The 16,744-nt window shown below is 48.2% G+C and overlaps 11 protein-coding genes across 12 annotated transcripts; 5 read left to right on the top strand and 6 right to left on the bottom strand.

The window, feature by feature from the left end:
• Window positions 1-73: 73 nt before the first annotated feature.
• On the top strand, window positions 74-4,338 carry AGABI2DRAFT_61271 (secreted zinc metalloprotease; the record flags this gene model as incomplete). Its single annotated transcript, XM_006454348.1, has 23 exons — window positions 74-191; window positions 243-281; window positions 338-374; window positions 423-626; window positions 683-701; window positions 747-841; window positions 894-985; window positions 1,041-1,295; window positions 1,343-1,404; window positions 1,455-1,540; window positions 1,589-1,775; window positions 1,823-1,995; window positions 2,046-2,418; window positions 2,472-2,533; window positions 2,583-2,831; window positions 2,881-3,104; window positions 3,158-3,255; window positions 3,305-3,376; window positions 3,431-3,571; window positions 3,625-3,711; window positions 3,765-3,830; window positions 3,883-3,969; window positions 4,024-4,338. 23 exons carry the CDS (start codon window positions 74-76, stop codon window positions 4,336-4,338), a joined length of 3,141 nt encoding a protein of 1,046 aa, XP_006454411.1.
• AGABI2DRAFT_239532 (hypothetical protein) lies at window positions 4,044-5,745 on the bottom strand. Of its 2 annotated transcripts, XM_006454932.1 has the most exons (4): window positions 5,536-5,745; window positions 5,256-5,475; window positions 4,583-5,189; window positions 4,044-4,534 (listed from the first exon to the last, which is right to left on the bottom strand). In XM_006454932.1, exons 1-4 carry the CDS (start codon window positions 5,732-5,734, stop codon window positions 4,367-4,369), a joined length of 1,194 nt encoding a protein of 397 aa, XP_006454995.1. In that variant the 5' UTR covers window positions 5,735-5,745; the 3' UTR covers window positions 4,044-4,366. The 2 variants fall into 2 exon arrangements, with proteins under 2 accessions (XP_006454995.1, XP_006454996.1); XM_006454933.1 differs by having other exon boundaries at window positions 5,256-5,745.
• On the bottom strand, window positions 5,741-7,370 carry AGABI2DRAFT_182391 (hypothetical protein; the record flags this gene model as incomplete). The annotated part of the gene is made up of 3 exons (XM_006454347.1): window positions 5,741-7,017; window positions 7,071-7,303; window positions 7,355-7,370. The coding sequence occupies 3 exons, from the start codon at window positions 7,368-7,370 to the stop codon at window positions 6,244-6,246; spliced, it is 1,023 nt and encodes a 340-aa protein (XP_006454410.1). The 3' UTR covers window positions 5,741-6,243.
• Window positions 7,371-7,568: 198 nt separating this feature from the next.
• On the bottom strand, window positions 7,569-8,554 carry AGABI2DRAFT_133112 (ribosomal protein L13). Its single transcript, XM_006454346.1, has 5 exons — window positions 8,518-8,554; window positions 8,286-8,454; window positions 7,957-8,223; window positions 7,803-7,898; window positions 7,569-7,751 (listed from the first exon to the last, which is right to left on the bottom strand). The coding sequence occupies exons 2-5, from the start codon at window positions 8,442-8,444 to the stop codon at window positions 7,671-7,673; spliced, it is 603 nt and encodes a 200-aa protein (XP_006454409.1). The 5' UTR covers window positions 8,445-8,454; window positions 8,518-8,554; the 3' UTR covers window positions 7,569-7,670.
• Window positions 8,555-9,157: 603 nt separating this feature from the next.
• Window positions 9,158-9,836, top strand: Ndufab1 (ACP acyl carrier protein/NADH-ubiquinone oxidoreductase NDUFAB1/SDAP subunit). Its single transcript, XM_006454345.1, has 5 exons — window positions 9,158-9,353; window positions 9,409-9,489; window positions 9,548-9,605; window positions 9,659-9,688; window positions 9,749-9,836. The coding sequence occupies exons 1-5, from the start codon at window positions 9,174-9,176 to the stop codon at window positions 9,754-9,756; spliced, it is 357 nt and encodes a 118-aa protein (XP_006454408.1). The 5' UTR covers window positions 9,158-9,173; the 3' UTR covers window positions 9,757-9,836.
• Window positions 9,837-10,098: 262 nt separating this feature from the next.
• Window positions 10,099-11,482, top strand: AGABI2DRAFT_182387 (hypothetical protein; the record flags this gene model as incomplete). The annotated part of the gene is made up of 8 exons (XM_006454344.1): window positions 10,099-10,165; window positions 10,218-10,276; window positions 10,324-10,416; window positions 10,474-10,716; window positions 10,772-10,812; window positions 10,869-11,033; window positions 11,113-11,213; window positions 11,266-11,482. 8 exons carry the CDS (start codon window positions 10,099-10,101, stop codon window positions 11,421-11,423), a joined length of 927 nt encoding a protein of 308 aa, XP_006454407.1. The 3' UTR covers window positions 11,424-11,482.
• A 107-nt stretch (window positions 11,483-11,589) lies between these two features.
• Window positions 11,590-13,048, top strand: AGABI2DRAFT_197480 (hypothetical protein). Its single transcript, XM_006454343.1, has 4 exons — window positions 11,590-11,666; window positions 11,716-11,800; window positions 11,858-12,322; window positions 12,375-13,048. Exons 1-4 carry the CDS (start codon window positions 11,602-11,604, stop codon window positions 12,597-12,599), a joined length of 840 nt encoding a protein of 279 aa, XP_006454406.1. The 5' UTR covers window positions 11,590-11,601; the 3' UTR covers window positions 12,600-13,048.
• AGABI2DRAFT_239530 (secreted protein) lies at window positions 12,058-13,774 on the bottom strand. The gene is made up of 6 exons (XM_006454931.1): window positions 13,599-13,774; window positions 13,444-13,544; window positions 13,256-13,392; window positions 13,137-13,205; window positions 12,375-13,083; window positions 12,058-12,322 (listed from the first exon to the last, which is right to left on the bottom strand). Exons 1-5 carry the CDS (start codon window positions 13,768-13,770, stop codon window positions 12,609-12,611), a joined length of 954 nt encoding a protein of 317 aa, XP_006454994.1. The 5' UTR covers window positions 13,771-13,774; the 3' UTR covers window positions 12,058-12,322; window positions 12,375-12,608.
• Window positions 13,736-14,026, top strand: AGABI2DRAFT_189685 (hypothetical protein). Its single transcript, XM_006454342.1, has one exon. It carries the CDS (start codon window positions 13,794-13,796, stop codon window positions 13,980-13,982), a length of 189 nt encoding a protein of 62 aa, XP_006454405.1. The 5' UTR covers window positions 13,736-13,793; the 3' UTR covers window positions 13,983-14,026.
• A 376-nt stretch (window positions 14,027-14,402) lies between these two features.
• AGABI2DRAFT_189684 (hypothetical protein) lies at window positions 14,403-15,270 on the bottom strand. The gene is made up of 3 exons (XM_006454341.1): window positions 14,898-15,270; window positions 14,659-14,838; window positions 14,403-14,611 (listed from the first exon to the last, which is right to left on the bottom strand). Exons 1-2 carry the CDS (start codon window positions 15,104-15,106, stop codon window positions 14,688-14,690), a joined length of 360 nt encoding a protein of 119 aa, XP_006454404.1. The 5' UTR covers window positions 15,107-15,270; the 3' UTR covers window positions 14,403-14,611; window positions 14,659-14,687.
• A 118-nt stretch (window positions 15,271-15,388) lies between these two features.
• On the bottom strand, window positions 15,389-16,570 carry AGABI2DRAFT_214408 (hypothetical protein). The gene is made up of 4 exons (XM_006454340.1): window positions 16,438-16,570; window positions 16,272-16,372; window positions 15,973-16,218; window positions 15,389-15,924 (listed from the first exon to the last, which is right to left on the bottom strand). Exons 1-4 carry the CDS (start codon window positions 16,559-16,561, stop codon window positions 15,526-15,528), a joined length of 870 nt encoding a protein of 289 aa, XP_006454403.1. The 5' UTR covers window positions 16,562-16,570; the 3' UTR covers window positions 15,389-15,525.
• Window positions 16,571-16,744: the final 174 nt, after the last annotated feature.

Here is a 16,744-nt window from a genome sequence, read left to right as displayed (position 1 = left end):
GAAACGCAGCTCTGTGCGGACATCACTCACAGCGCCTTTCCGGATTCAGCACGCCCGCCTCTCTTCTCCTTCCATGTCCCGCGGCAACTTTGACCTCGTCCGACGCGTCAACCTCGATTACGCCGATCTCGTCGTCTCCAAATGGCAGAGCCGCAGGACTGGCCTTTCCGTAGTCCACCTCGACTGCGACGGTCAGTCTCTCCGCCACTTCACAACCTCACCTTCTCTCATTCCTTTTTCAGCTCCTATTGTTAATGGTTATTTCGTAATCGCAACCGAAAGTGAGCACCTCGCCATACCCAGCCCGTCGCCACCTGACTCTCTTTGACTTTTTCAGTTTTCGATGATTCTGGATGTCCCCATACTCTAGAGCAGTGCGTTATCTATCTTCACAAACGATACGTCCACTAATAGCCCTCTAGTTTAGTTTTTATGGGCTCTGAGAAATACCCTCACAAAGGCGTTCTCGATCTCCTTGCTAATAGAGGTTTCTCGAATGGTACTAATGCTTGGACGGATACCGACCATACCGCCTACACTATCTCAACCGCTGGTGAACAAGGATTTCTCCAATTGCTTCCAATATATGTCGACCATATCCTCTACCCTACTATCACGAATGCTGCGTGAGTCGAAATCTCCATTCTCAAAATTCACTATGAATCTCATTCGAGTTGTGTAGTTATGTTACTGAGGTCACTGTCTCTCAAGCAGTGCCGGTGTCTTCTGGCTGATTCCTTTTCCAGGTTCATCATGTCAACGGACAAGGTCAGGACTCTGGTGTAGTATATAGTGAAATGCAAGGACGTGAGAATACATCGGGCGATATCATGGCTCTTCGGTGAGTGCTGGAATTTATTGGAGACTCAGCTCTATTTTTGACGCCTTTCAAGAATGCAGCAATTACTGGATCCGCCTGGAAGTGCATATCGTAGCGAAACTGGTGGACTTATGGAAGCTCTTCGTCGACTGACTGCAGAACAAAGTAAGTGTTTTATTTCATGGAAATCCGCCTGCGGTGGTCCTTAACTGTCACATAGTCCGTCAATACCACGCCACCTACTATGTTCCACATAATATGACCCTAATAGTTACGGGCAAGCTTCCCAGTGGGACCGAATCTCTGCTCGACGTTGTGCAGGACCGCGTCGAACCCCAAATCATCGCCCATGGTCAAGATAAAGGCTCGCGGCCTCCTGGTTGGAAGCGTCCTTTCTTGGAAACTCCGAGCGCCAACAGGATCCCTGTGTCAAAACCAATCAAAGAGACCGTCGAATTCCCGGAACAGGACGAAAGTGAGAGAATTATTTTATGAACTTGAATTGAAGCTGATTGTTATCAGGTGTTGGTGAGCTAGCTATCAGCTTCCTCGGTCCAGCTCCTGCCGAATTTCTTGAGCGGAGGGTAGGTGAACCTTAGCGAGTTCTTTGATAAAGTATTGACCAGAACTGCAGGCACTAGACATTCTGGGGACGTATCTTACATCGTCTGCAACTGCTCCCCTCACCAAGGAATATGTGGAAACTGAATCACCCCTCTGGTAAGAAATAGTCGTAACCTCCAAAGTCTTTCGTTGATTTTCTCATAGTACATATGTCTACTTCGACGAAGATCTCCGTGCGACACGCGTTAATCTGACCATCTACGTCGGTTCTGTACCGGTGGAGTATCTCGATGATTTTGAAAACAAGCTCAAAGCTAGTCTCAAACGCATCGTGGACAATGGCATTGATATGTCCCGGATGCAAATGGTCATTAACAGGGATGAACGACAGGTAATCTTGTCGTCTGCTGGTAACACATAATTCTCACTCTAAACCAGCTGCGAAGTCGAGTCGAATCGGGCAAAGGCGATACGTTCTCTGGAGTAATCATCTCGGATTTCCTCTATGGCGCACCCGATGGATCAGATCTTCCGGCTGCTATGGATGACATCAATCAATTTGCGCAACTCCGCACCTGGGATAACAAACAATGGGCTAAATTATTACAAAAGTGGGTAGACTATCATTACCACCTGGATTCTGATTACTCACCTCTTATAGGTACTACATCGATCAACCAGCTGTCACTGTGGTAGGAAAGCCGTCTGCTGAACTCGCTGGACGCCTTGAAAAGAATGAAAAAGATAGGATCACTAAGCAAATTGAGAATCTCGGTCCGGAAGGTTTGAAGAACGCGGCCGCTCTCCTAGATAGTTCGAAGGCAGAGCATGATAAACCTATCCCGAAGGAAGTATTGACGTCTTTCCCTGTCCCCGATGTTAAGAGCATTTCCTGGATACCTGTTCAGAGTGTTCAGGAGCCAGGAGTGGGGAGAAAGCCGTTCAATGCCGTTGCTCAATTCCCCAAACTCCGGAAAGTGATAGAAAATGACGGCTCTCCACTTCCATTCTTCGTAGAATATGACAGCGTGAAGGTAAATTCGTCCTTTTGGTAATTCAATGCTATACTGATCACATATTCCTCTAGTCTGATTTTATCACGGTTCACGCATACTTTTCTTTCGCTAACCTCCCAGATAATCTCCGACCGTGAGTTGTATTTTTAGTAACTTGGCCGGTTGGCTCTGATCTCTTATAGATACCTCTCGACATATCTCTCGAGTTTCTTCTCTCTTCCCGTAGTCCGTCAGACTGGAGAGAAACTGTCCCATGAGCAAGTAGTGAACCAACTTGACGATGAAACCGTCTCATACGACGCGGCTTTTGGGGTCGCAGAAACATTTACCGAGAACTTCAGAGTCAGCATCAAAGTCGAACTCTCCTCCTACGAGAAGGCTATCGCATGGCTGAGAGATTTGGTTTATGGTTCTGTATTTGACAGAGAAAGGTTGGTTTCCTATATCATCTTCATCTCGCCTTGTGCTGACAGTTCTCAGGCTTCAAGTGACTGCCGCCAAAATTCAACAAACACTCCCAGAACTTAAACGAGATGGAAATAATGTACTTGGCTCCCTGTGGATGTCGGTCGTTTACGGAGATAAGAATACCTCTCGCGCGAACAGTGTTCTCAGTCAAATGGAATTCATACCCACGCTGGCTCAGGAATTACAATCCAATCCAGATAAGGTCATTGATACCTTCGAGCAGATTAGAAAACATAGTAAGTACTAACTTTTTGCTCCTTTGCTGAACCTTGCTGACGTTTTTCAACAGTTACAGATCCATCCGGAATCAGGTTTTCTGTCACCGGCGACGTTCTACGGATAAAAGCGCCTCGGAGCACTTGGGCAAAGCATTTCAACAATTTACAGGTACGCTGATTTAGGCTGCTTTGTATGCTCTCGTTCTGAGGCCATCTAGCCTGCCCCTCTAGCCCCTGTGGCCCTTACCCGCGATACATTGAGTCAATTAGGCAACAAGCCTGTCAAAAAGGTCTTTTGCATTCTCTTCAAAATCTAATTTTTATACTGATTTCACACCACCTAGGCGGTTGTCATGAAATTACCGACCATTGAGAGTTCCTATGTTATGCACTCTACCAAAGTAATAGCAGGCTTTGGTCGTGAGGAATATCCTGCGATCAGAGTAGCCATGGAGGTTCTGAATGCTACGGAAGGCTATCTCTGGGTAAGCAAGCGGCTGTGGATGTTGGGGCCATACTCACCAGCGTCGATCTACAGCATTACATCCGTGGATCTGGACTAGCATACGGCGCCTATATCAGTCTCGATGTTGAGGCTGGACTGCTAACGTTTACTTTGTACAGGGTATGTTCGATCTGTACTGATATTGCGTCACTTGAACTGAACTGCTTTTTCAGAGCTCAAACAGCATGGCCGGCTTCGAGGAAGCTGCGAAGGTCGTTAAGGGCCTAGTCGACGGCACGGTGAGCAGATGCTGAGATGGCGGGAAGACTTGTCTAATCCTTTGTTTTAAAGATCGAACTCGATCAAACCGTTATTGATTCCGCCAAGAGCAGTATGGTATATGGAGTGACGAAAGGAGTCTCAACACCTGGACGTGCTGTAAGTTTCCCATTTGAAAGTTCAAATTATGATCTACAACTGATTTTGAACCAGGCAATGACTTCATTCACCAATCAGGCTTTGAAAGGCGTGACGAAAAACTATGGTGTTGAACTTCTTGACAAATTCCAAGCTATTACGAAAGAGGATATCGTTAAAACCCTGCGACAGTCCTTTTTGCCTCTGTTTGATCCATCGTCTTCGGTCGCAATCGTGGTCACTGCACCTTCGAAAGCTGAAGAGATCGGAACTGGTCTCCAATCCCTTGGCTTTGATGTAACCCATCGAGAACTAGCTGTTGATCCCACTGACATGGAAGGAGTTGAAAGTGGCAGTGATTCAGAAAGCAGCGACGATAGCAGTCGATAGTGAAAAGAATGTATTAGGATATTAATCTTTAATCTTGAGGATCATTAGTCAGTGCCGCGGAATCCAATACTTCAATCAAGCCATTATTTGCTTGACCAGGTTTAAGCTCGACGTCTCGAAGGAAATCGTTATCCACTATAAACCGGATTGCTTGTGATAAATTAGAGACAGTCATTCGGATTTCCGGCAACAACAGCTAACACAGGTGTTAACAGATGACGAAGTGATTCAAACAAGTACGAACATTTCGGAGAAGCGCTGGTCGCGATGCAAAAGGGTTACGAGGAGCAAGTCTCGGTTCTTTCCTTTTAGGAATTTTGAATGCAGTCTGTGAGGTTTTCGATATTTCCGCTGCCTTCTCTTCAGTCCCTGTGGCCACGTCCGCAATGGCATTATCAGGACTGATAGGCTTTTTCGACGACAAAACCTCAGGCGTTTCGTCGTCGTTGTCATTGTCATCGTCTTTTATTTTTTCCTCTCTCGAAGATTGCGCGACCGGTCCGGGAACTACAGAAGATGCGGTGCCAGTTGGTGAAGGTAAAGGTGCAGTTCGAGTTTCCACAGAAGTCATTAGCTGTGTCCGAGGCCCAGGCTTCCGATTCATCTCATAGTTGTTGAAGCGTTTCCCGCGCCGCTGCGAGTCCTGCTCTTCCTCGTATCGCCTTTTCTTTCCCCTCAAGTTGCTACCCATAGGAGGAAGCTGACCACGAGCAATAGCCTCCTCCAATCTAGTATTTTTCTCCTCGACCCGTTGAGCTGTCGGAAACCTCTTTCTGCGCTCAGCTAACCAAGCATCAAGCATCTCTGGATCATCAAGAATAACCGACGTTCCCTGAATAGGCACAGGTTTACTGTAGAATTATATGCGGGTATTTTTAGTAGTATATTCCCATTGCAAGCAAAATATACGGACGTACCCTTTTAAGCTTGGGTCGGCATCCCAATCGGACATTTTTTTATGTTTTTCCCAGCCAGGTGGATAAATCAAATGTCGGTCCATCATGTGGATTTCGACGGACTTGGGCGAGCTGGTGAAAGAGCAACCCTGGTAGGTACATCGAGCATTTCCCATGTTATACGACGAGGTACTGCGCTGAGCATATTGGTGGGGAGTAGATCCCGTCTGAGGTCTATGACCTTGGCCTCGCCCTCGGCCACGGCCGCGGCCAAAAGATTGGGTATTTGAACCTCGAACACTTGGAGAATTGTATGCTGGTGCTCGTGGATTGTATGTTGATGACAAGGTGTATCCTTCTGGAGTGGTGTACAAAGCCGGTTGGGACTGCATATATGCGCTTGCATAGTGGCTAGAATAAGGGGTTTGAAAGTGGTTGGGTTGGTAAGGGTTTCTGAGGACGTCTGCGATATCAGCAGCAAGACGGTTCGGAGGAGGCATCGAGAATGGCAGTGACACAAGATAAATTGAATCCGTGAATTTCTACAGGACACGTGATGGACCAAATCTGTACATTCAAGGGTACCAAAAAAGTCTGTTGAACCAACAACCTACGACGAACCAGCAAACATCAGCCCCAGTTGAAACACGAAATGAGTAAATTAAGCTAATGGAGTACTTTTGACACGTCAGACAGTAATGTGATGTCGAAGAGAAGTATACAATAATTGGGGTTGGAAAGGGGATGAGAGCCAGAAAGAGTTGATTGATCAAGAACATTCGAGGCGGATAGTACTTCGTTTTTTTTTTCAATTTTAAATTCTGATTCGCGTTTGGGAGGAGCGTGGGGGCGACAAAAATGGCGGAACAAGAGGAGAGAGGATAGCAAAAGAAAGTCAATTGATACTGTGGTTGATGGGAATACATGGACGTGCAAGCAAATGAGGACTGGCACCAAAAGCAGTCCTGATTGCCAATTTATGTTCATGGTACTCGAGAGCAAATTTTCTTCATTCCTGTTGGAGTTCCTGTTGTTGCTGAGCCTCTCTTCCAACTCTCCTCTCCTTCTCGCTTTCGAGTTGGTTGTAAAGCAGGAACAAAGCTTTCTCATTTGCCTCAGGAGTGCCGACTATCGTGAACATACGCTCGCCTGTTTCGTCGTGTGGAGCTTTGGCAATCGAGATTTTGGAACCGGATAGTCGTCTGATCTCGGTGATTTTAGTGCCACTACGTCCAATGATGCACCCGACCATGTCAGAGGGAATCGATATGTTCTGCGTCCGCAGATTGGCCGGCGGTTGGGAGGAGATTGGGGAGTGAGTAGGTGAAGCAGGAGGTGAAGCGCGAGCACGGACATTGCCGTCGCCATTAGCACGGCGCTGGGCGCCGTACTGTGGAGAGGCGGAATAACTACCTTGACGACGATTGCCCCCTGAGCGGTCGTCAACGGTGCCTGGATGGAAAAGAACAGTGCCAAGGCCTCGTTCCCAGTCCTCAAGCAAGCATTTTCCGATTTCTTCGACTGCGCGTCCAATCGCCTCGGGAGCACCCTGAACCTCAACGATGCGCTCGGTTGATTGAGGGAGCATTTCTTTGGAGGCTACCATGCGTGCGCCAGAGTTGTCTTGAATGGCCTTGATTTTGAGGCCGTTGCGACCTATGATGGTGCCCATAAGATTATGGGAGATAAGGAGGCGGATGGAAGTGTGAATGGTGGAGGGGGACGAGACGACGGGAGAGGCAGGGCTAGCAGTGACGAGCTGAGTGATGATAAGAGTATAGGCCTGGGGATGAAGTCAGGGAGCGATCAAAGTGAACAAAGAAAACAAGGACGCGCCTTTGCAACCGCGTCGACAGAGCCGGAGACGGTGAGAACGCGTTCGTGGACGCCGGGGATGACCTTGCTGACGCCGGCCTTGACGCCAGTCTGTTCGCGCAGGTCAGCGACGTTTTTGCCGGCCTTGCCGATGATGACACCTGCGTCCTTTGTGCTGACGAGGGCGCGGAGGGTGAGGGAGTCCTGGGGCGCGGGGGAGTGGGAGGGGGAACGGGAGGGCGGGGGAGAGGGGGCTGGGCGGGACGGTGAGGACGCGGGGCGGGGGATGGGGGGAGGGGACTAACCTTGGTCTGAGGGCATGGCGGGAGAAGGGAAGGAGGGGCGGCGGGGTTGATGGGGCGGCGGCGGTGGGCGGGCGTGGGCGGTGTCGGGTGGGGCGGTGGTGGCAGACAGTGAGAGCTGGTGGCGGGTGTCTCAATCTCAAATATTTTTGCCCGAGCGCCGGCCGGTCTCGGCCCACGCCTCGGCACTTTTGACTCAACGCCGTCACGCACACAGCCACACACACACGACTCGTATATCATATCTTACGCACATGCGTGTAGCAGTAGTGTAACATAGCGTCAATCATACCAGTCTCATCCCAACCAGCCTTCTCCCTTAGTAGCCAAGTTGTGCCAACTGTTGGAACGACGGCGTAGCATCTGAGACGGCCTTTTGGCGAAGCTTGAGTGCAGCAACCTAATCTACCAGTCAGCATCCCTCGCACCGCTTTTGCTTGTCCAAACCCACCTTGCGCTCGTGGAATGCCTGGGCCTTGAGTTTCCTCTTGTCCTCGAGACGATCCACAACGTCCTTGTAACCCCAGCCGACTTCATGAGACAGGCGCTGTTTAGTCCATTCATTAGTACATTTGTGCTGAGCTCGTTTACGCCCATCAACTCGCCTTGACGGTGCAGTATTTTCGTCCAGGCTTCAACCGCAAAACCCTCAACGCTTCAGGAACTACCATTCGCTTCTTCTTGTCGTACGGAGGAGGGACACCCTCAAATAGTTTAAGACGCTCAAGCGCTGCTGCACCACGAGGCGTCTTGTGGGGAACCATGCCCCGAATCGCCCGGTAAAGTATTTTGGATGGCGCACGGTGATGGAAGGGTCCAGATTTTTTGGGATTTACAATGTGACGCTTGTGGAGGAAGTTGTGGTACCGAAGCTGCGCATGTCCAAGTTGTCATGTTTAGAAATGACCGCTAATTTCCATCCCATACTACGCACTTTGTTGCGGAAAAAGCTTCCAGAGACGTTGATCTCCTCGCATCGGACAACAACAATTTTCTGGCCAGAGAGGATTTGCTTTGAGATAATTGAGGCCAATCGACCCAGGAGGTGACCCTTGCCATCAATTACGATGGGCGTCGACGAGAAAGTGGCCATAACAGTTTGTCTATAGAGAGATCACAGAATTTGGTGAGTAGTGATCAACGTGTCAGCCGATGACAACGAATACCTTGAGGTTGAGCAATGGTAGCGGATGCGGCCTTGGGCGAATCGCAAGTGGCTGGAAGCGTGGAAACCTTATCTTGGTACTACACAGTTGACATTCGGCAATCACCGGGACCAAAACCCCCACTCTCGGGGTTGCATTCGGGGCGTAATTCTCATGGCAGAAGGCCTATTTGTTGATATCTTTCCCGACTGGATGAAGCCCGATTACAACCACTCCAAATATCGCGACCACCGGTCGCAGACTGTCGGAATTTCAAGGCTGCTGATCTTTGCCATGAAATATGACATTCACAACTTTCTTTCAGAGACTGCTGGGATAACATCTGCCATGAGATTTTGTAACTTTCTACCAAGCACATGGTAGGACTTGATAGGCTAAGCTGGATCCGCATCCCATCCCCTTAAGTAAGATAGTAGAACAAATGGCAGACCCAAAAAGACGAAAACGCTTCTTGTAGCTCGGATGCAATTTAGATAGTACCCAGACGGCCATTTACAATTAGTGAAAAGTCAGCAGGCCAACTTTGCCCCTGCACGAGTATGCATCATGTTTACATGTAGTGAGAACTGGCGAGAAGGCCAACCGAAACTATTTCGGGCATTGCCGGCTGGCCAAGGTGGGAAGGCGCGTCAGACCATTCTTACCACTTCACTAACATGTCTTTCTTCCGTCTGGCGACGCGGTCTCTCCCTCGTGCTACTTTTACTCCGTCTAGATTTCCCTCTCTCTATGCTCCTCGTGCCCGCTATTCCGCCGCTGCAGGTCTTTCAAGAGACTCCATCCAATCGCGCGTTCTTGACGTGTTAAAAGGTTTCGAAAAAGTCGACCAAGCAAAGGTGCCCTGGTTGAATTCATTTGTTTTTTTTCGGTACTCACCGTCGTGTTGTCCAGCTGTCACCTACCTCGTCTTTCTCAGATGACCTTGGTCTCGACAGCCTAGATGCCGTCGAGGTCGTGATGGCAGTTGAAGAGGTAATGCATATTCCGTTGCCTCCTTTCAGGACAGAGCGCTTACTGTGCTCCTCCACAGGAATTTTCTATCGAAATCCCCGACGCCGAAGCGGACGCAATCCAAACGGTGAAGCAGGGTGAGTTCCTTAACCATGACTTTGGCCCTGTCTCTTAACTCGTACTCTTTAAGCGATTGATTACATTGAGAAGACTCCGGAAGGTCGGTCCCTCTTTTATCTTTTTCTTCGTGTCGTTGACCATGTGTTTTTCAAATTCTTAGCCCATTGAGAGATATTTAGTTTCTCACTCGGAATTTCCCGTTGTATTAGATCACTCTTCTCAATCCTCATTCTTCTTTCCTCAACTCCATAGTTATGCCGGCGCATCCGGTAGCGATTGGCTTCCCCGTGTTATCTCAGATTGAGGTCAACATATCTGCATCTTACGTGTTGTTGCACGAGCTCAACTGTCAAATTATTCAGGTAACTTCCAATCTCCTTACATCACCAATGCCTCATACCTTGTGCTCCAACAAATTCCGTTATAAAAGTCCAACGGACTTTTCCTAACTAAGTTCTTACCTCAGCTCGAGCCCTTTTCCTCTTCCTTGATCTCTTTCTACATTCAACTATGACTAGTTCCGTCGAGATCGTTGTGAAGGACCCCTGGCTTCGAGTGGGCTGCGTACTCGGAGAAGGTTCTCTTTAGTCTCGCCGTAGAGAATCATATTCGGACTGGCTCGCTTTCAGGTCCATTATATGACTCAAGCACGTCAACGTTGCATTTTGTGGACATATCTGAGAAACGGGTAATGTCTTGATTCCATCGTACACCAGTTGGTCTCACTAGTTCCAGGTTTACCACGTGGATACTAGAAATCTTGAAGTCACATTTGAACAATATAAGGAGCCGGTTACGTGTTTAGCTTTACGCCAGGGTGACAATCGTGTAAGTAGCAGTACCTGTTTAGAGTTATCTCGAATAGCCCAACTTTTTACGCTCTAGTTGGCATGTGTCGCCGCTCGCGGTTTTGCTCTACTCAAAGATGATTCTATGCTCGAATATATCAATGAACCGCTCTCTGCAGAGGAGCAGTCTCACTCTCGTTTCAATGACGGTGGTTGTGATAGCAAAGGACGCTTCTTTGCAGGCACACTCTATTCGCCAAAGCACGATATTCCAGGGCGGTTGTATAAATATGACCCATCCGATAAGACTTGTAGTGTCGTCGACCCCGGCCCCTTTACGGTAAGTGTCCCTGTTAACTCCCGGCCGCGTCATTAAAGTGAGATATCGATTTCAGGACTCCAATGGCCTTGGTTGGAGTCCGGATGAGAAAATCTTGTCGGTGTCAATTCACGTCATCGTTAGCACGAGATGTTGAACAAGGGAAACTATAGTTATTTCACTGATTCTTTCAAGAACATCATCTACAAATACGATTATGATGATGGAAGGCTCGCTAATCGCCGGATCTTCGTTGATGCCATGGCTCTTGGTCTGCCAGAAAATTCTTTTTGTGATGGGCTTTGTGTTGACAGCGAGGGATATATTTGGAGCGCACGGTAAATCATATATCCTTCTGAAATACAGTTCATATAATCTTCTAACTTCACTCCTTTTACACATGCCTGCATTGTGTAGATGGGGTGGTTCACGAATTGTTCGATTCACCAAAGATGGTAACGTCGACCTTGTAGTCAGATTTCCTACGGCTCTCAATGTGACCGCGTGCTGTTTCGGCGGTAGGGAAGTTTCCCTTGCATAGACTGACTGTCAGCTAACGAAAAATTTCAGGCTCAAACGATGACCTACTGTTTGTCACTACTGCTCACTGTGCTGCGAATGGCGGGAATGGTAGTTTACAAGAAAAATACCCAGACTCCGGCCATGTTTTCTGCGTCGATCTGAAAGGGAAGTATAAAGGAGGAACTAGATACCCATTTAAAGAATGAGGGTGTATTTAGAGTGTATTTAGCACTGGTTTCAGTTGAATCGAAGGCTTATAATTAATCGCTGGCAGATTTTGCTTGGGGAATGTATTTCCTATTAAGGCAGGGTGCTGATATAATCGTGTGAAGGTCATTTGGCCGAGCCAGGGTCGAGTATTTCCGTTGTCTTCCTCCAACCAAAATGAAACATGGGGTGGCGTTTCGCAAATTCTCCAGAACTTCGTCGCACCGAATGCTGATGCTTCGGTAAGTACTTGTTGGTAATTATCCCATAAGACAATCTTAGTTCTTCTAGGAACCTCGTCACATCACTCTTTGAGCATGAACAAATCAGAACGACGCTGCCCAAAGCACGGGACACAGCTAGGCTAGCAGAGAAGGTAGAAGCTTCAGGTTGAATCAATCGATAGTATGTTAGCTGAATCTCCGCAATTCAGATCATTTCACTTGGGAAGAAGAACACGAATGCATCACAGTCGCGCGTGTCCTCTTTCTTACTCAAACCAGACATTCTTCCAAAAGTGTTTGGGACATTCGCCCAACGCTACGCCACTCGCCCTGGTGGCTATACCCGAATCCACAAGTTTGGTAATCGCAAAGGTGACAATGCCCCCGAAGCCATTGTCGAACTTGTTGACAATCCCCGAGACCTCCGGTGGGAGTTGACATCTCGAGCAGTGGGATGGGATGTAATGAGACGGAGACTCATGGGTACCAAAGTGTCTAAACTGGTCAACGACCCTCATGGAGACATGCAGCAAATCCTGAAGACCGAAGCACAGGCTCCTTACAAATCGCGTGGGTTATTGCGGGAGAAAACGCGGTGGAATCTTCAGAAACTACTCAAGTACAGGGACACGAATGCCCTTCCAGCCATGGCCGAAAAAGCTTCAGATCATATGGCGCGTTTACTTACTCCGTCGATGTTGACACCGAGCTCACATGCATCAATAGGATCAACTCTTGGCTACACCTGTAGCTTTGAAATCCTTATACGAGGAAACTAAAGCCAAGGTGCCACGCAAGCCGCATCCAAGGTTACATGCGGGCCAGCTTGTTCCCGGGGAAAACCGCTCTGTACTTCAAATGGCACGAGGAAAACTTGGTTCTGCTATATCACCAAAGGGTCCCCTTCTTACAATGAAGAGCGTATTTGGATCGAAGTACAAAACTCTATAATATTTATGTCTAGAAGCTACTCGCCGCCTCCAAATCATCAGCGTTGAGCCAGTCCGAACCACTCTCTAGAAGGACTTTCCAGACGTTGTTACGCGCGAAAATTGGAGTCGCCGGAGTATCCCAAAACCTTGATTTAATACCCAACTTGTGTGCTTGGTCAACCAAAGTGTTGACGGTCTGCTGCTGCTGCTCGGTTATGTTGGTGATGCCTCTCCAACCAATCACTGCCTCGTAATCACAGCTCGCGATGGGCGAAAGTTCAGGAGACCAGTTAACATTTGGCGCCGGAGGCGTTGTGAGATTTGCGAGAGGAGCATCGAAGAATATATACCTCGGGCCTTTTTTCCCCAGAATATAACTAAGATCTGTGGCGCCTGTGCCAACGATAGTCAAGGGGCCATTCGTCAACACGCCATTCTCGAATTTGGTCAAGTAGCCCTTGTCGGCAAATGGCTTCAAAACCTTATCAAGGGCGGGCGTGAGCCTAAATGCTAAAATTAGGTTCTTCCTTACAAAATTCAACAGCGTTGAACTCACTGTTCCCCATTAACCTTGACGTCAACCAAAAGCTGTAAAGTCCTTCCACCGGAGGTATCCCATATTCCGCTATTACTTCTTTTAGTGATACAGAACAGCGTAGATGAGAAGCACCGTACACCATGTTTTGGGTCACGTTCAGTTTGGCTGCGATATGGTTCTCGGTATTTTGCTGGTCGAGGAACTGCATAAGCGGCCCAAGGTAGAGCGAGTCGAGAGTTCTATCTTTTGACAAGGCATTAGATTCATGTCCGACCTATTATGGCGATCAGTTTTCCATTGTTGACGCGTAAAGTTCGAGACTGACGTAGATGGTATGATCGCCACTGTCTGGTTCATACCAAACATCCGCTTCACAACTAGTTACACCGAACTTGATGGCATCTTGGAGGGGCACGTCGCGCCAATCTTTTTCGGAATACTCAGTTCGTATATCAGGACATCAGGTATGAGGAAACGTACAGTCATTGTGAGAATGAATAAAAGCCGGGATGATACCCTGCGTCAGTTGGGTAGGGTACCTGAGCGACGGGGGATTGTGTTTGACGAGGTTATCCGCATCGGCCACGATAGTGGGTACAGCAAGTGCGACGCTCAAGCTCGTGAAGGCGAAGAGGACCTTGAAGGTACGCATTGTGGCAGACCTAGGTTTCCGCTATGACTGGTTCGACTTTTTATACACCGCAAAGTATCCATAAGAAAGTGACGTGGTCATGGATGAACTTGGAACGTTCAACGTTGAACAACGCACGTTCCTTGACTCTGTATAAGACCGCGGCATCTGGAAAGACTTTCTTGGTCATGTCCAACAGGCACTGGCTTCGTCACCCCTCTTTAGTTCAATGACTCTCACTTACATATCAACATGTACCTCAGACATTCCTTGGGCCTGATCGGATGCTGCAATTCATCCCACGATCTTGAGATCGTTGATTGTTGGGAGCCGAAGTATTTCAAGCCATGAAGTGAAACCTCACGATATACACCATAGTACTCATCTTTCTAGTCTTCTATCTTACTCTATTGTCTCTGATACCGAGTTTCTCTGGGCTGGACCAGGAGTGGATGTGTGTTAGGGAAGGAGGAATTGAAAACCGTGAAGTCAGGACAAGAAAGACAGCAGCTCGGAGGATTACGGTCTTGGTTGCTGTTTTTACTGTGATTGAACGACGCAACGATGGCACGAGACGTTGAAGGATGTTGATAGGTCGCGGGTGACCCATTCCGCCCCTGTCGAATTCAAGCTCGCACGAGCGAAAAACTTAGCTACGGTGGGTTTCAAACTGCAATATCCGAACAGAATCTAAACTTCACCGAATGTCCTCCGGCGCACGTGCAGAGGAAATATGGATGTGTTTCCAAGACATTTCAAAGAAAACATCTTTAGATATCCGCTTGAATTTGTCGCCATGTTGTCAGTAATGCAATTGGTTGGGAAGCGGGCTGATGAGTTACAACGTGTAGCAAATAGAAATCTACAAAGGTCAGCACAGTGTTCCACAACGGCCGAGTATTATGTTACCTATAATTAACTCTGGGTTAAACTCATGATCAAGACTCGCTCCAAACCGATGTCCGATGATCCCTAAAGAGACCGTCTACCCTTACACCAGTGATTGAATGGGTGCTTTCGGATGGTGTTGATATTGGGCTCGAGAATACATGGGATAGAGGGCACTGCATATTTCGCCACGTCCTAGCGCTGATGAAAAAAACTCATGAGTGAAGCACGTTCAAAGCAAGGGTGAGGAATCTACACACGTTATACTGACGACTCGCGTGCACATTTTAACGGCATAACGATAAGCCGAGCCCGATTCGAGGACGAGGGTGACGGATTCGGACGAATTGAGTAAAACAACGCCGCCACCTCCCCTCCCATAATCACGGAGGAGCTGGATAGTTACAGCTTCTGGTGTGTCGTTGGTGAACTCGAGGAGAACATCGTAGCTGTCACAGAGAGAAGGCATATTGGGTACAGTGTTGACCACGGAAGACACGGGGTGGGTCGGGACGGAGAAGGGCGTAGGATAATTCAAGTCAAGAATGAGCGGGGGTGAGATTCGCAACAAATATAGCAGTAGACGAGCAAACAAGTAAGAGGCATGAATGACAATTGGCAGGGAACAGGGAGTTTCGTAGAATCGAAGTATGGTCACATTGTGTTATTGTTTTCCCTGCGTCCAGAAGGGCCACTCTCCGAGCCTGCGTTCGAACACGCCTTAACAACGAGGCACCGCCATTGCGACTTTCAGAACCAATTCAGAACATTGTCGTATTATTGTCCAGGTCCATGGTGAAAATCTATCGACAACAACACTACTGTCCCATTGTCCGAACAAATCGAGGTTATAACACAGGTAACATAGGTTATAGAAGTCATAAATATTCACATCAAACCCTCCGCACGTCCAGTACGATTCTGGTAAGGCGCGGCGTTGTAATTATCGTAAGATTGGGATGTTTGCACTTCTGGGTAGTTATTGTAAGTATTATCTCGTTGACGATTGTAATATGAAGAAGACTTGTAGCCATAATCATTAGACAGGCTATCACTCGGCTGTTGATAAGGTTCATCAAGAACTTCTGTGGCACTGGTCTGCCGAAGGTGTTGGTACGGGGTGGGGCCAGGCTCCGAGGATGGGTCTGGATCCCATGGCTCACTACGGTCTGTCATGGGAATTGTGTCTTTAGTCAAAGAATGGGTCGGGTCACCGAGACCATCGTATTGCTCGTGATCCATCCGTTGTGAAGAGCCATACGAGAACAAGACCACGACAAGATAGCCCTGCAGAATCGGTCAACAGGGGCTTTCCAGTTGAAGGCAGTAACAGACCTGGAGGATCGCTAAGAGGACCCATAGTCCACCCATGATTCCTACATCTACCCATGAGAAAATGTCGCACAGCTTCTGGCCTTGACTGGATAATGATGTGTCGGAAAAGAAGGTTTGGATGCAGCGTGACGACGCAGTCGAGTGTCGAACGGCGGATAATATGATCCACGCTGCTGCGAGCGAAAAAGCAGCGCTGACACACATCCAGTGCAGGGTGGCGTAGCGACGATAGAGAATAGTCCTTTCCTTTTGATCCGTGAGTACACTTAAATATGGACTAGAGTTAAAGTGCTTCTCACCTGTAGAACCCCGAATAAACCGAGCACCTGGAGGGCTGCCGCAACGTAACAGACGATAGCCAACACCCATCCAGCAAATGAAGGAGTAGCAGCGCCGACAACTAAAGATTAGGTGATTAATGAGTGGGCGAGTTCTGGATTATCATGCATTGCGGCCCATGCGCACTTGTAGGTGTAGCAATTGATAGAGTGCCTATGAGAATTCCAGCTACAAACTGTTCGATGAGAGTGGCATAGATGCCAGCATTGACCAAAGGTATCGCGCAGCAGCAATACTGGCGAGACTTCATGACGAGGGGGGAAGAGGGTTACACAAGATCATTGAGGCAGTCCACAACAATGGTGTATCCCATTACATAATCAAGAAGCATCCAAGCCCCGACGACCCAGAGTAAGTCAAAACCAAAAAAGGACCACGCTCGTGCCAGTAAGTTTGCTTGCCTTCGAGCTGTCCCTTGACATATCCCTAGGTA

This window comes from Agaricus bisporus, assembly GCF_000300575.1.
Source record: "Agaricus bisporus var. bisporus H97 unplaced genomic scaffold AGABI2scaffold_1, whole genome shotgun sequence".
NCBI lineage: Eukaryota > Fungi > Basidiomycota > Agaricomycetes > Agaricales > Agaricaceae > Agaricus > Agaricus bisporus.
The sequence above is the reverse complement of the archived record's forward strand: the minus strand, read 5'-3'. Positions and strand labels throughout refer to the sequence as shown.

What these genes read in the sequence shown, in the direction of transcription:
- AGABI2DRAFT_239532 (XM_006454933.1), bottom strand. Translation starts at nt 5,734, where the DNA reads ATGCCTCCTCCGAACCGTCTTGCTGCTGATATCGCAGACGTCCTCAGA. An exon ending in GCCGACCCAAGCTTAAAAGG is followed by an intron (nt 5,190 to 5,255) that starts GTACGTCCGTAT and finishes ATAATTCTACAG; the next exon opens with TAAACCTGTGCCTATTCAGG. An exon ending in GACCAGCGCTTCTCCGAAAT is followed by an intron (nt 4,535 to 4,582) that starts GTTCGTACTTGT and finishes CACCTGTGTTAG; the next exon opens with CTGTTGTTGCCGGAAATCCG.
- AGABI2DRAFT_133112 (XM_006454346.1), bottom strand. Translation starts at nt 8,444, where the DNA reads ATGGCCACTTTCTCGTCGACGCCCATCGTAATTGATGGCAAGGGTCAC. An exon ending in GAAGCTTTTTCCGCAACAAA is followed by an intron (nt 8,224 to 8,285) that starts GTGCGTAGTATG and finishes GGACATGCGCAG; the next exon opens with CTTCGGTACCACAACTTCCT. An exon ending in GAAAATACTGCACCGTCAAG is followed by an intron (nt 7,899 to 7,956) that starts GCGAGTTGATGG and finishes TGGACTAAACAG; the next exon opens with CGCCTGTCTCATGAAGTCGG.
- Ndufab1 (XM_006454345.1), top strand. Translation starts at nt 9,174, where the DNA reads ATGTCTTTCTTCCGTCTGGCGACGCGGTCTCTCCCTCGTGCTACTTTT. An exon ending in AAAAAGTCGACCAAGCAAAG is followed by an intron (nt 9,354 to 9,408) that starts GTGCCCTGGTTG and finishes CGTGTTGTCCAG; the next exon opens with CTGTCACCTACCTCGTCTTT. An exon ending in AATCCAAACGGTGAAGCAGG is followed by an intron (nt 9,606 to 9,658) that starts GTGAGTTCCTTA and finishes GTACTCTTTAAG; the next exon opens with CGATTGATTACATTGAGAAG.
- AGABI2DRAFT_197480 (XM_006454343.1), top strand. Translation starts at nt 11,602, where the DNA reads ATGAAACATGGGGTGGCGTTTCGCAAATTCTCCAGAACTTCGTCGCAC. An exon ending in CACCGAATGCTGATGCTTCG is followed by an intron (nt 11,667 to 11,715) that starts GTAAGTACTTGT and finishes TAGTTCTTCTAG; the next exon opens with GAACCTCGTCACATCACTCT. An exon ending in CAGCTAGGCTAGCAGAGAAG is followed by an intron (nt 11,801 to 11,857) that starts GTAGAAGCTTCA and finishes TCCGCAATTCAG; the next exon opens with ATCATTTCACTTGGGAAGAA.
- AGABI2DRAFT_239530 (XM_006454931.1), bottom strand. Translation starts at nt 13,770, where the DNA reads ATGCGTACCTTCAAGGTCCTCTTCGCCTTCACGAGCTTGAGCGTCGCA. An exon ending in GTGGCGATCATACCATCTAC is followed by an intron (nt 13,393 to 13,443) that starts GTCAGTCTCGAA and finishes TCGCCATAATAG; the next exon opens with GTCGGACATGAATCTAATGC. An exon ending in GTCAAGGTTAATGGGGAACA is followed by an intron (nt 13,084 to 13,136) that starts GTGAGTTCAACG and finishes TTTAGCATTTAG; the next exon opens with GCTCACGCCCGCCCTTGATA.
- AGABI2DRAFT_189685 (XM_006454342.1), top strand. Translation starts at nt 13,794, where the DNA reads ATGACTGGTTCGACTTTTTATACACCGCAAAGTATCCATAAGAAAGTG.
- AGABI2DRAFT_189684 (XM_006454341.1), bottom strand. Translation starts at nt 15,106, where the DNA reads ATGCCTTCTCTCTGTGACAGCTACGATGTTCTCCTCGAGTTCACCAAC. An exon ending in ACGCGAGTCGTCAGTATAAC is followed by an intron (nt 14,839 to 14,897) that starts GTGTGTAGATTC and finishes TTTTTTCATCAG; the next exon opens with CGCTAGGACGTGGCGAAATA.
- AGABI2DRAFT_214408 (XM_006454340.1), bottom strand. Translation starts at nt 16,561, where the DNA reads ATGAAGTCTCGCCAGTATTGCTGCTGCGCGATACCTTTGGTCAATGCT. An exon ending in ATCAATTGCTACACCTACAA is followed by an intron (nt 16,373 to 16,437) that starts GTGCGCATGGGC and finishes CCTAATCTTTAG; the next exon opens with TTGTCGGCGCTGCTACTCCT. An exon ending in TCCTCTTAGCGATCCTCCAG is followed by an intron (nt 15,925 to 15,972) that starts GTCTGTTACTGC and finishes CCGATTCTGCAG; the next exon opens with GGCTATCTTGTCGTGGTCTT.